General features: G+C 41.3%; 1 protein-coding gene across 2 annotated transcripts in view; it reads left to right on the forward strand.

Annotated features, from left to right (window-relative positions):
* Nucleotides 1–15,165, forward strand: part of LAMA2 (laminin subunit alpha 2) — a 1,085,231-nt gene that overhangs the window by 831,714 nt on the left and 238,352 nt on the right. For both annotated transcript variants that reach the window (XM_040429125.1, XM_040429126.1), the window contains exon 34: nucleotides 7,219–7,317. In XM_040429125.1, the coding sequence (XP_040285059.1) occupies nucleotides 7,219–7,317 (99 nt within the window). The remainder of the gene's footprint in view (nucleotides 1–7,218; nucleotides 7,318–15,165) is intronic.

The following is a 15,165-nucleotide window of genomic DNA, read 5'->3' on the forward strand; positions in this document are numbered from 1 at the left end:
GTCATGATATTTAATGCTATGTAGACCGATCTTATTTATGTTTATGATGTAGACTTTCATTATCATTTTATTGTAAAACAGAATTACTTTTTTGATCCTTAAAAATTTGAATAAAAAAAGAATTTAAACAGAAATGTCTTAAAAAGGTTAGTATTTATTGACCGGTTAATAAGTTTTTAAAAAACAAGTTTAAAAAAATTAATTAAAATAAACGCATAAAAAGTTATAAAATCGTAATAATAACACTTTCCAAAGCCAATCACATACAGTGTTGTGTGCAGTGCATGGGCAGCAGACACCAACCGATGGAACCAAGTGAATGACTACCGTCCCTGCAGTTCACACCACCAGCTGCATATATCCACCAAAGCAACATAAACAACAGTAAATTGAGTCTTAGTGAATTGCACTTGCTTGACCTCCAAAAACTCAAAACTATAAAATGTGTCCTCTTATGTGAGAGGTTGCAGATATTCAATAGTTAAAACAGCATTTAACCACATTGTAATAGGCAATTGAAAAAGCGCGACAATAGTCCTATTTGATCCTTCTTGATCCACGATTCCAGGAGGTATACTGATGTTCTGTTACAGTCCTCGTGGATCAAGAAGGATCAAATAGGACTATTGTCGCGCTTTTTCAATTGCCTATTACAATGTGGTTAAATGCTGTTTTAACTATTGAATATCTGCAACATCTCACATATGAGGACACATTTAATAGTTTTGAGTTTTTGGAGGTCAGGCAAGTGCAATTCACTAAGACTCAATTTACTGTTGTTTATGTTGCTTTGGTGAATATATGCAGAGGGTGGTGTGAACTGCAGGGACGGTAGTCATCCACTTGATTCCATCGATCTGCTGCCCATGCACACAACACTGTATGTGATTGGCTTTGGAAAGTGTTATTACTATTTTATCTCCTTTTATGTGTTTATTTTAATTTTATTTTAAAACTTTTTTTTTTAACGTATTAATCTGTCAATAAATACTAACCTTTTTAAGACATCTCTGGGTGGTTTCAGATCATGAGTGCCTGTCGTTTAAATATACATTTTTTGTTTTGTACTGAAATAGTTCACTAAACTCTTTCACCACAAATAAATGCAACAGTGAAGTGCATATATTTTTTTTCTTTGTGTACTGAAATAGGACACTGAACGCTTTCACCACATATAACTGCAGAAGTGAAATGCTTATATATTTTTCCTTTTTGTACTGAAATAAGCTACTAAACTTTCACCACAAATAAATGCAACAGTGAAGTGCATATATTTTTTTCCTTTTTGTACTGAAATAGGACACTGAACGCTTTCACAACATATAACTGTCGAAGCAAAATGTGTATATATTTTTACTTTTTGTACTGAAATAGGCCATTAAACTCTTTCAACACAAATAACTGCAGAAGTGAAATGTGTATATATTTTTCTTTTTCCACAGTTATAAGCCACTAAAGGCTTTTCAACATATCACTTGCACCCCAATAACAAGAACAAATTGCTGGAATGCCAGAGCTGTATAATGACTATTTGGATCCCCAAATAATGTTTACCTGCACTTGTAAATCGCTTTTTTTTTTCACAATGAGGTTTTTCTATCACTGTTCCTAGTGCCTTCTGACTTCTCTCCCTGCACTAAGATGCTGTGAAATGATTCCTCCCTATCCTTTCCCTACACTTATAAATCTTTTTTTCACAATGACATTTTTCCTATTGCTGACCCTAGCGCCTTCTCACATCGGACCCTGCCCTCAAAACCATGGAAAATGTCTGACTCTAAGATGGCCACCATATTTTTAGGGCTGTGACATCACAGGGCTAGCTGGCTGCTGATTGGCTGTATGCATGGCATTATGGGTCAGCCCGCCTTTCCAGAGTTCCTTGCCCCATGTCCTCACACGTGTAGCTGCCATTGTATCCGCCATTTTAGGAAAAATTGTGATTCGTTACCACGTAGCGCGAGGAAATTCGCATTCGTTGCAAATCTAATTTTTCCTGAAATTCGGATCGAATTCCACTTTGTCTGATTCGATTCACTCATCTCTAATCACTGTGTGATTAGGATGCAGATACAGTTAAAAGTTGTTCTGTCAACTGTGGTGAGACAATTAAAATGCCCCCCCACCTCCATGCAAAGTTCTCAAACCCACCCCTCCAGCTACTCCAGCTAAATGAGCCCTACTGCTAAAGGCATATTTTAATTGGACATTGCATGCAGTACTGCATTCCTCTACTACATACAATGATGTCTCCTCTGATTTAGAAGTTCTCCTTCCTCATCTCCTCCATACACATCGGACCGCCAGGGTTTGCCACACATCTTACGTTTAGATACCTTGCTTTACTATCATCCTCACCCTCCTAGTGCCCCAAAATTATTATCCTGCTGCTATACCCAATACTGTGTCCTTTATACTCCCCAATACCCCAAATATTATACTTATAAAATAACAGTGCCATACAGATACTACCAAAAGTGTTCCCAAAAGTCCAACCAATAGTAGTCATTTTCCTAATTAGTAATAGTGCCCCTTACTGTGTCCCTAATAGTGATAATACTCCCTAGTAGTAGCAAAGGCCTCCATATTGTGCTCAATAATAATACTACCTATAATACCCCCAGTAGTAATAATGTCCCACAGTGCCCAAGTAGTGATAATTAAGTTATAATGCCCCCTTGTATTGTCACCAATATTTATAATGGCCCACTTGTAGTGCCACCAATATTTATAATCACCCTCTTTTCTTGTTACCAGTATTTATAATGGCCCCCTGTGGTGCCCCCAATTTTTAGCATGCACCATGCCCCAATATGTTTAATGCCCCCCAATAGTGCTTCCAGTATTTATAATTGCTGCCTTGTCGTGCCCCAGTATTTATAATAACTTAGTAGTTTCCCCAGCATTTAATGCACCCAGTATTTATTATTTCCCCTCGGTAGTGCCTCTGGTATTTATAATGCCCCCTTCCCCACTTCCCGAGGCCTGAGTTTTCTTTGTCATGATGATGTCATAGAACCCTCCTCCAATAGGCATCAGGTCTAGAGGCATGAGGCCTATGAGAGTGAACAGTGGGGATGGGAGCCATAGGATCCCCTGACCTACCATCAACTGCCAACTAAGGCGATTGATGCGATTGAGTTGTGTTTGCGTGGTGATAAAAACCCAACTGGATACATAAGGCCAAACCTTTTCCATCAAATCAAAAGCCCTTCTCAGCCAAACACTGCTTGCATGAGCATACCGATGCTATTAAAAACAGGGCGGAGCAGTGCCATCCCTACCAATGTACTCAGCTGATCAGGACATGCAGCGGTTTGACATGCCACATGGGGAGCTTAATACGTGAGCAAATACCTGTAACCCTCACTTGCATGTCTCAAATAATAATGCTGATTCACTCATTAGCTGCTGAATAACAATTTTAATCCTCCTCTTATATGGTTATCACTAAAGGACAATTGAATACATTCAATTCAGTCCACATCTAAACATTTCTGCAGATATCCATCAGTGGGAACCAAGCCATCCATTCTTATCTAATTGAAGCATTTAAAAAATATTCAATTAAAAGTTTATCCAATATTCTCCAAAAAATATTAAAAACATGTCATTAAACAACATAAGAAATAAATTATTTTATATTTGCATATATGAACATATGGAAGACCTACATCATGCTGAGCCCACTACTTGATTAATTACATATTACTCACACTAAATTCAATATTCAATCCTTGTGGCTGAAGTGACTGCAAAGTGAAAATACATTTCACTTCTTTTCTACTCAATAACCCCTTTTGGTTTCCACCTCTCCTCTAGATTTTCTGATTAACAGACTGACCCATCTCTATAAAATGTTTTGCTACCGGTAATTCCACCATCTCTTCAACAATTGTACTTTTATGTTTATTAATTCTTTCTCTAACCTCCATTCTTGTCTTTCCAAAATATATCAAACTACATAGTCATGGAAGCATACATGTATATATCACAAAACTCGACCGACAGGTGTATATCTCTCCCTTATACAATATAATTTCCCCATATAAGCATTGAGTGAATGTATTATCATTGATGATGGGTCATATTGCCATAATTGCAACACACCAATCAAGGACAATTATCAATCTATGGGAGAGACAGATATGTCTGTGTCTCTTTCTTCTTTGTAACTAAATCAGATTTTACGAAGTCCCTTAAATTCACACCCCTCCTGTATGACATAACAGGAGGTGCATGAAAAAACTGTTGGTGCTCCCCTTTGTAAAAACTTCCCAATCTCTTTTCACAATATTTGCCATCACACCGCTCGAGGCATTAAATATGGAAATATCCTGAGGACAGATCATCAATATCCACAACTTGGAAAACCCTTTTAATGCAATAAACACTATCTAATAACCTTAATAATCTAGTAACCTTAACATAATAAAAATGCATTCAACTCTGCATTACTATGATTCTTCCTTTTGCTACTTTTGCCACTATTAACATATTTTCATACAAATTTTAAACAAAAGCAAAAAAATCTGTTTAAATTTAACTTTTATGCTACGCATTTCTACTGTTTGCTAATTGCCTTTATTTCCTTGGTGCTGATAACAGTCTATTGATTCAGCACTCTCCTACTGATTCCTAGCTCATATGATTGTGACTACATCTCTTTGGCATAATATCTTGCTGACAGCAGTAACTTGTACTGAACCACAAACAAATATCTACTAAACTACTGAGCCAAGTATGGGTACTAATGACATGAAGCTGTGTGTGCAATCAAGATTACAATCTGGCATTAAGGCACTTGTCCCCTGGGTGAAACAATTTATCACACTAGGTCAGTTCCCTTCCTCTATAAATGGATTTTAAAAGCATAAATGACACCAGGAGGATAGATGATCGTCAAAAGCTATTTATCATGGAAGAGCTAATGAAATGTGCAAATCTTGTTTCAAAAAGTTTTGATATATTAAAAATGTATCTACGCTTGACAAAAATGATTAAAGAAGCTCTCCAGCAGGAAGAAAATGTCTCTCCTAATGTTTCCCCAACCAAACCACTCCAATAAAATAATAATAATAATAATGATAATAATAATTATTAAACACTTCAATAACATGGCCTAGCATTGTAGAATCCACCTTTCAGAATTGTCTATGGTATGTATCTGTGATGGCAAACCTCTGGCACTCCAGCTGTGGTAAAACAAATCCCAAGATGCACAATTGCTTGGCTGTTCTCAGAACTTCATAGAAATGAATGGAGCATGCCCAAGGTTAGCCATCACATATTCACTCATTGACAAAGAAATTACGCACCAAAATAAACCAAGATACAACTGACATTTTTAAGCAGGATTATGCTCGCTCACACTTTGGTCTGCTGTCTGGTCACCCGATTCATCCCCAATCAAGTATTTATGTGACCAGTTGGGATGTTAACTGCGGCAACCTACATCTACAGACCTAGCTGCAATATTTGTTGGCAAAACTGTATGTCTCCATGTCCAAACTTATCTCATCTTGTACCCAGGCTAGAGGCGGCCCAGCAGGGTACTAGATAAACCTATCTTTTAGCTCTAATATTGTACTTACATATATCATCATAATATTCACATATAAAGTTTCATTTGATTCCAACAACTTCATCTTGGTGAATTACTGTGTTATTTTTTGTCAATGAATGTATTATTAAATACTGCCGCTAGCCTTTGTTCTTAGTTTTGAGAAACCTTGCTGCCAGGACTTCACGGTTGGAGATCCAAGAGTCACTTAGTGAGTCTGCTGTTAGGCAACTTCTTGATGTTGTGTGTACACTGCCCCGCAGGTAAAGCAGAATCATTTGTTAGGCATATTCTTATTGGCACCTTTCCATAAATCAATAATACAATAATACAAGTTATAAAGAAACTTTGCATACACCTGTCCATCTCCTGAACTTCACTCACTCTGAATCACTGATAAATTCCAGAGAGGAAATGGCTTTTTAGCTTCACTGAGAGATTAAGTTAAAGTTGCCCATGGGCATCTATTAATAGGGGAGGGGTGAGGAAGAAGTAGTTGCAGAGTGGACAAATGGCAGATAGACAAACACAGAGATGTTGGTGTTGGCTCTAGTAAGTATTCTGTCTCACTCTAGTTTTGGATTCATAGTCACATTGTTCAAAACCTCTTTATAATGTCCTCCATGATGATGCTGCTTCTAGCGGTGTGCTACAGTGAGATAGGTAAGCAGGATTGCTCTTCTCTGTGTGATTTTTATGGAAGACATCATAATAGTTAGTCTCCTCCTCCCTCCTCTACCCCCTGCCTACTCCATAGAATTCTATGGACAAGAACTAGCAACTATAACCTTACCACTATAACCTTATCACACCTGGAAAGCTGAAAAATGGTCTCCTCTTTGGAAATAGATTTTATCAGTGGTGACAGGGAGACTGACCTCATTAATGTAGAATGATAAAATGAAGCCTCTTATTCAATTTAAACATTTCAAATTCTGATGACGACATATACAGGTTAGACTGAGCCACCAAAGTACCAGAGGATACTCTAGCGAGACCAGGCTCTGACACAATACTGGTCCTCAAAAGTCCAACAGCACAGCATTTTGAGCTGAATGGAGAAACAACTGCTTTCCACTAGAGTCTATTTCTAGTAGAAAGCAGTTGGCTTCGATGAAATGTCCTGTCTGTGCAGTTATTTAAAGTGTACAAAGGGCCGTTTTTTAAACAGATAAGGGTGAACCTTTAAGATCATTATCTGCAGTGGGCCTAAAGAACCCCATTATGGCAATGCACAGAGGTAATTCAAACCAGAAGAATTTTATTATACCAATCATATGCAACCCTCAGGTACCCCAGGACCCGGGAACTATAAACTTGGTTCATTCTCATTTTGGTCATGGGCGTAAAGTCTCTTTTTAGGAAGCAATTTTTCTTGTCTGAAAAACAGCAGCTCAGTTTGAACAAGCCAACCACGAAGCCCCATGTGTTTGAGCTGCTGCGATATACATGACTAATGATAATTGCAAGATGTCTAAATGTATGTTGAAACCGCTCTATGCATTTCCACGCAAGGAAATAAACATTTATTATGAACATATAGTAGGGCTGTCATAACATTGTGGAATTGATGAATTGCAGTGAAATAAAGATGCTCGGTGTGCACACAGTTGAAAGTGCCTGCAGTACTGAAATGTGTCTTAATAACTTTTCAGCATTTACTGTCACCTCAACGAGCTCCTGAAAGACTGCTCCAGCTGGCACAAAACAACCAAGATACTCTTGTCATTGAGATAGATGAGCTACTGAACAGGGTAAGAATACAGCAAATAACACTAAGCAATTGAGAGTTCATGCTACATGCAATGACAGCAAACATTCTGTGATTTACTTACTTTTATGTCTGATGCGTTGAAAAAAATGATATCTGCTAATATTTTCCAAGGTTTCTGTATACACAGGGTTTGCTTTGCATTGCTACTTTAATATACCTGTTCGGAATAGACACTCATCTATACATCTGTCATTCATTTCCAGATCTGTCTCTCTCTTCTTTACAACTACACATTACAAATAGGGTAAAATTATTTTAATCAGGTTTGGAATGGCCCACAGTGGAGCAAGGGAATCCTCGGTGGAGCAAGATTCATGGTGGGCCCCTATTCCCACAAGCCCTGCACAAGTGGCACATGGCACAGAACAGTGATTACACTACACAAGGTGCTGTTGATTTATGACTTCTGGGGTAAATGAACCTAAATGTGCAGGGCAGTCCCCTTCTTGTTATACCAACATAGTTATATACTATAGTTGAACCCTACATACGTTATTACATATTTAGTACCATAATCCTTAGGGTATGCCAATACTTTGTAGGTCCCACTTTTGACTCTCCAGAATGAGGGTCTTCCAACCTCCATCCCATTTTTGGCCACTGTATCCAGGCAGAGAAAGAACAGAAAGGTGGCTGAGATGGGACCAATTAGCAAAGAATACAGCACTCACTTGTGAACCCTTACCAATCAGTAATGATGGACAAACATCGGCCAGAACGATGCGCGAACGCGATCAAATGTTCGCGAACCGCAAGTTCGCGGCGGGCCCCATTCACTTTAATGGCAGGCGAACCTGAAAAACCTTCAGGTCATATTTGCAGTCACCAAATACTTACTAGAAGTGCACAGATAGTCCCACAACATGGACAGTGACATACTAGAGGGGGATCAATGACAAAAATTCCCACCAGAAATTACTTTTAAAAAGTATTTTAATCATGGGCCATTTTTATGCGTCTTAAAGAGAATTCTCAAAAATGTGCCCTCCTGGAACCTAGAAAAATTTTGTTTTAGGCCACGGGAGTACGGGCTCTAAAAATTAGGCATTCACCTGACATAAAAGAAATTGTGATTATGTGGCTCGAGGTACATTATGCGGTCACGGAATAATAATTTTACTGTAGCCCACTGGACAGAAAACAACAATTGATTATGTGGCTGGAGGTATATTAGACGGTCATTGGATATAAATTTTACTGCAGGCCAGTGGAGTACAGACCCCAAACATTAGGCATTCACCAGACAGAAAACATTAAGTGATTATGTGGCTGGAGGTATATTAGATGGTCATTTGATAACAATTTTACTGCAGGCCAGTGGAGTACAGGCCCCAAAAATTATGCATTCAGCGTACAGAAAAGAACAAATGATTATGTGGCTTGAGGTATATTAGACGGTCAATGGATAGCAATTTTACTGCAGGCCAGTGGACTATAGGCCCCAAACATTAGGCATTCACCGGGCAGAAAACATCAAGTGATTATGTGGCTGAAGGTATATTAGATGGTTATTGGATATCAATTTTACTGCAGCCCAGTGGAGTAAAGGCCTTTTGTGGCGCTGTATATAAATAAGACAAGGACCATTGTTTGTTCTGGGTTGTGGCGGATATGTGTGGGCTGGCATGAGGAAATTCAATTAAACGTGGTCGTCACAGGTGTTGAATTCCTCCAAGATCCATGCCTCATTAATTTTTAGAAATGTGAGGTAGTCCACACTGTCATGAGCTAGGCAAGTGCGCTTATCGGCCACGATCCCCCGTGCTGTGCTGAACGTCCTTTTCGGACAGGACACTCGACGAAAGGCAAGCCAGGAGTACCATGGAAAATTGTGCCAGCTCTGGCCACAGGTCCAGCCGGCACACTTAGTAGTCCAGGGGTTCCTCGCTTCTCAGAGCGTCCACATCGGCCGTTAACCCAATGTACTCGGACACCTGTCTGTCTAGCCATTCCATGAGGCTGAATCCGCAGGGCAGCTGTCTATGGGTTGGCTGCAAGAATGATCTCATATACAAAGTGACCAACACATCTTCAAACCGCCCTCTACTTGCATGTGCGGTAGGATTGGTACCCACAACTGTTTCTCTGTGGGTGGAAATTTCTCTGCCAGCGCCCGCAACAGCAGAATGGAGCATATCTCGCATCAAGGCCTGGAAATGCTGCATTCTGACAGCCCTCTGTGATGCTGATAACATATCAGCCATTTTGTGTTTGTACCGGGCATCTAAGTATGTTGCAACCCAGTACTGGTACTTGCCCTTTATGCTTTCTATACGGGGGTCCCTCTTCAAACACTGGAGCATGAAGGCCCCCATTTGCACTAAATTGGAAGCGGTGGAGCGCCCTGGCTCCTGCTCATCGCCCAGGAGAATGTCCTCCTCTGTCTCCTCCCCACAGCCACGGACAACACCAGGGATCCCCGAAAAGTTTAAAGCATGGTCTTCATGCTCCTCCTCTTCCTGCTCCCCCCAGGCACCATCCTCCTCTGATACCTCTTCAGACTCCTGCTGACTTGTCTCAGATGGAGTAGCCCCCCGTGGGAATTCATTCAGCATTGCGACTTCATCATCTTCCAGCTCCTTCTTCTCATCGGCTTGATCAATGACACGACACAATGCATGCTCTAGAGAAAAGGCATAAGGTACGATGTCACTGATGGTGCCCTGGCTGCGACTGACCAGTTTGGTGATCTCATCAAATGGCCGCAGAAGTCTGCATGCGTCACGCATGAGCAGCCGCTAGTGCGGTGAAAAGAGACCAAGCTTCCCAGAACCTGTCCTGCTGCAGAGTTCATACAGGTAGTCATTAATGGCATGTTGCTGCTGGAGCAGCCTATCAAGCATCGATAAGGAGGAGTTCTAGTGCGTCTGGCTGTCACAAATCAGACGTCTGACGGGCAGATGGTGTCGCTGCTGAACGTCAGCAAGGCAAGCCATGGCAGTGTAAGATCTTCTAAAATGGCCAGAGATTTTTCTGGCCTGCAGCAAGACGTCCTGGACGTGTGTCATTTTGCCCTGTTTCAGCGCGCTCAGCAGATTGGCAACGTTGTCGCACACCACTTTACTAACTGTCAAATTGAGCGGGATTAGCCACTGATCGGCCTGTGACCGCAGAGCTGAAAGCAGTGCAGGACCGGTGAGGCTCTTTTCTTCCAGGCACAACAGCCGCAGCAGAGCATGGCAACATATCACCTGGCACGTTGAATAGGTTCTGGGGAGCTTGGGGGGTGCAGCGAAAGAGGCAGTTGTAGTGGAAAAAAGAGTCAGCCGAAGATGAGACGGAGGATGGAGTAGGAGAAGGAGAAGAAGAAGTGGCAGGCCTGCATGCAATCCGTGGCGGTAACACCAAAAACACACGGGTGCCACGGATTGCATGCTTGACAGCTGTCAGAAGGTTCACCCAGTGGGCAGTAAAAGTTATGTACCTTCCCTGCCCGTGTTTGCTAGACCATGTGTCTGTGGTCATATGTATCTAGGCACCGACACTATGCGCCAGAGATACATTCACTTGCCGCTGAACGGGGCCATATAGCTCTGGGATGCTCTTCTGGGAGAAATATTTCCTTCCGGGAACCTTGCATTGCGGTGTGCCAATGGCCACAAATTTTCCAAAGAACTCTGTGTCCACCAGTTTATATGGCAGTAGTTGGTGGGCTAGTAGTTCCAACAAGCCAGCGGTCAACCAGATGAATGCAACAACGGCACGGTGGAACGCGGAGTGGAGATAAATGGAGGAGAGAGGAGAAGGAGAAGAGGCAGGACGTGGAGCGCCGAGAGTGTGGCCTTGTTTGTTCTGATGGTGTTGCTCCCACTGGGCTCGTTGATGGGAGGCCAGGTGCCTTCTTAAGGCGGTCGTCCCTAGGTGAGTGTTGGGCTTACCGCGACTTATGCATTGACAGCACAGGCTACACATGGCAACACTATTGTCAGCAGATGACACGTTAAAAAAAGCCCAAATTGCGGAGCCATGTGCCGGCATCCTGGAAGATGTGACCGTGCATGGTAGATGGCTCGCTCCGGATACATTTGCAGTCTGCTTTTTGCCTCCTGTGCACTGCGAGTTCTGCCTGCTTCTCCTCTGTCTATCCCCTATCTGCTGCTCCGTCTTTCCCTCTGAACTCTCCTCCTCTTCCTCTTTTTTGGGCACCCACATGACATCCATCAACACGTCATCATTGTCACCTTCACCATCACTGACATTAGAGTTCTCGGAGTAGGCAGCAACAGCGGGGACCTCCGTCCTTGGACTGATCTGGGTACTGTGGTCAGACTGCTGGGTGGCGGCCGTTGGTACCTCCTCTTCCTGATCCGATGCCAAGAATGCCTGCGCATCAGTAAGGTCTAGGAATGGATGGGAAAATAATTCCTCTGACTCAATTGGAGGGGCTATGGTGGTGGTGATGGTGTCTTTGGGGGTGTACACAGCAGAGAGTGAGGAGGGTGCAGATACAGAGGATGAGGAGGGTGCAGAAGCGGAAGGCTGAGTGAGCCACTCAACCAACTCTGGTACGTCCTTTGATGTAATCGCACGCACCTTCTCCAACTTCCCACTTAGGCTCCGGACTGCTGCACCTGCTCAAACCCTACCACCCCTGCGGAATGGCCTGCTGCTTCCTCTGCCTGTCATTTTCATAGAACTCCTTAATGAGTATTTGCTGGAAGCCGGTATATCAAACCCCTTAATCAATATTTGGTGGAAGCTGGTGTATCGCAGGCCTCAATCAATATTTTGTGGAAGCTGGTCTATCACTCCCCTCAATCAATATTTTGTGGAAGCATGTATATCAAACCCCTTAATTAGTATTTTGTGGAAGCAGGTATATCGCACCCCTTAATCTGTTTTTTTGGGGGCAACAGGTATATCACACCAGTTGCAATTAGTTATTCCAATAGCATTTGTCCCTCTATCTAGCTGCGGTATCTCAGCAGAACCGCACATAACTGCTGCACAATACAAATGCACTATAATATACTTTCTATGTTAGAAGGAATATTATAGGTATATCACACCCCTCAATCATTTTTTTTTTTTTGGGGGGGGGGGGGGGGCAACAGGTATATTGCACCAGTTGCAATTAGTTATTCCAATAGCGTTTGTCCCTCTATCTAGCTGCAGTATCGCAGCAGAACCGCACACAACTGCTGCACAATACAAATGCACTATAATATACTTCCTATGTTAGAAATTATATTATAAATATATCACACCCCTCAGTATGTCACACCTATCGATAGCACACCTATACCAGTCCTTAAAAGGGCTTTTGTGGCCCTATTAGCTAGCATTTAGTGTCCCTAACAGTCTGTCCCTGCTCCACACTGCAACCTCTCCCTACACTGGCGAAAAACAGAATGTAAAATGGCTGCCAGATCGGGTTTATTTATAGGGTAGGGTGTGTGTCCATGTGCTGAAACGTCTCAATTGGCTGTCCTGTCCCACCTGATGGATGTGTCATGGGTCAAAGTTTAGCACAATGCAAAATAATATGTCGCTGGCGGACATCTCCATATGTTAGACTGTTTAGCGAAGCGCGAACAAGCAATGTTTGCCGCAAAACAACTGCCGGGAAAACCGCAAGGCCATCTCTACCAATCAGTTATTGACTGAAAACCATTTGTAAGTCGTAGCAATAATTAGTTCTATCCTCTGCATTTAAGAGTATGAAATCTATAATGCAAAAAAACAAGGTTAGTCAGCAACTCCTATACAGTGAAGTTTAAAATCTACTCTACAAAACTGCGGATGATCGTTCCACTTGCCTTCAAGGATCCTTCACGTATGAAATGACTCATCTGTGCCCAGGATCAAGTAGTCAAACATTTTGTGGAGCCAGATAATTAACACCTTTGATTTTAGGCAGTTCTGTAGGCACAGAGATAGCTAAAGCAGCTCTTCAGGCTAATGACTTTGCAGAGGAATAGTCCAGGTTGACAACCTGCATGCATACTGTTTTTCATACGGAGAGATCTGAGACTAGATTGAACTTTTACCTAGTCTGAGTTTTCAAGTTGGGCTTCAAGTCAGCTTTTAACTACCTGTGTACTTCTCTGCTGCCTACATCTAAATCCTGAGCATACTTTTCAATTTAAGGCAGCATCTCAGGGAAGAATGAGCAAACAAAGTGAAAAGTCACAGGAGCAGAAGCAATGTAATAAGCAAACAGAAGCTGTCATAGCGCTAGCTGCATCTTCTGTATGTGAGTCAGAAAAAGCCTCTGGCAGTTTATCTCGTAGAGATGATACTTAAATAATATTTTCTTACATCAGCCAAAAATTGACTGTTAATCTTATTAATTAGGTGAAGCAGGAACCATAAAGGTCAGTTTGGACAGTAAAACTAATGGTGGGTCACCTGAAACAGAAATCCATTATTTTACTAGATTAGTGTCTCATTTAATAGGTCAAAGTGGCCTTATAAAAGCCCTTAGCACATTGTTAGCTGAAAGCCATGAGCTGCTAAAATTGTAATTACTGTTTATATGTAGTCATAACTACAACTACAGGCATAACATTTAAACCACCTACCTAATGTTATGTTTAGAGTTGAGCAAATTAAATCCAATGAAGTGGAATTCGATCCGAATTTCAGGATAAATTTGATTTGCCGCGAAGCCGAATTTCCTCATGCTTCCTGGTAGCGACTCGATTTAACCTGAAATAGTGTAAATAAATAAAAAATCATACTTAAATCCTTCATTTGCTAATGACCTCCACGTTTGCTTGTTCATCGGGCAATTGGAGGCAGTATTAGACTGCCAGATAATCGCTAACGAGCGTTCATAGGAATGCTCGTTAGCGATTATCGGACAGAAAAACTTCGTTAGCGATTATCGGACAGAAAAACTTAGCGATTATCGGACAGAAAAATTCTATCTTCAAAAAGCCACATGATAGGGTATTGCAACTGTTTGGGTTTATTTGTAGCATTTAGCATTTTTAAACCAATCTAGTTTTAAAAAATTGATGGGAAACTGGGCATGGTCAGTCTGTTGGGCTGATATAGACTAGATTTATCAACTATGACATTTTAAAAAGTTGCAAAAAATATCCCAATATTTCTCCAATAAAAGGAGTGGTGTAGAAATTGGAGTAACATCTCAAGAGAGAAGTTTTAAGCTCGTTTCATACAGCATTGGAGACATCTGGCAGGATGTCCTGGGAGAGAACAGCCTGCAGGAGTTCTCTGGATACGGCATAGCTGGAAATTGCACCTGCCTGCCAGACACCAAATTTATTAAACATTATACAGCATTTGATAAATTTGGCACAAATTAAAGCAGTGCAGACTCCAACAAAATAGACTTTTCCTCATGATAAATTTCCCCCAAAGTGTTATTTCTAGTTAAATTTGGCATTGCCTGACATAGGGATTCAAAGAGAGAATCCCTGTCTCATCTATCATCCCATTAGGCCCTGCACTGGGCATAACATGATTTACCAGTTTTGCTAGAGTATTCCTTTAGATACATTTCTTTAACCAATGCCTATTTTCCTATTGGGTAACATTATAGTGAAGGCTAGCATGCAATAGAAAAAATAGATGTTACCCAACATTTTATAAAGTCTAAGAGAACTCCACCTTCAATACCACAACTATAATTTAGAAACTTCCATCAATATAACACTGTAAAGCTACGGCAAATATTGTAGTTTAATTTAATCTTTGTATACCTGAAGCTGAAAGAAAATTAACTGCATATCTGTGTTTCAGGCAATGACTTATATTGGAAGAATAAATGTTTAAATCAGAATTCGCATATTGATTGAGACTGTTTCCAGAGAGAGCCTTATTGAGAAAAGCTACTCGCTCTTGCAAACATGCCTGAGGG

This window comes from Bufo bufo, chromosome 4 (genome assembly GCF_905171765.1).
Source record: "Bufo bufo chromosome 4, aBufBuf1.1, whole genome shotgun sequence".
In the NCBI taxonomy this organism is placed as follows: Eukaryota; Metazoa; Chordata; class Amphibia; order Anura; family Bufonidae; genus Bufo; species Bufo bufo.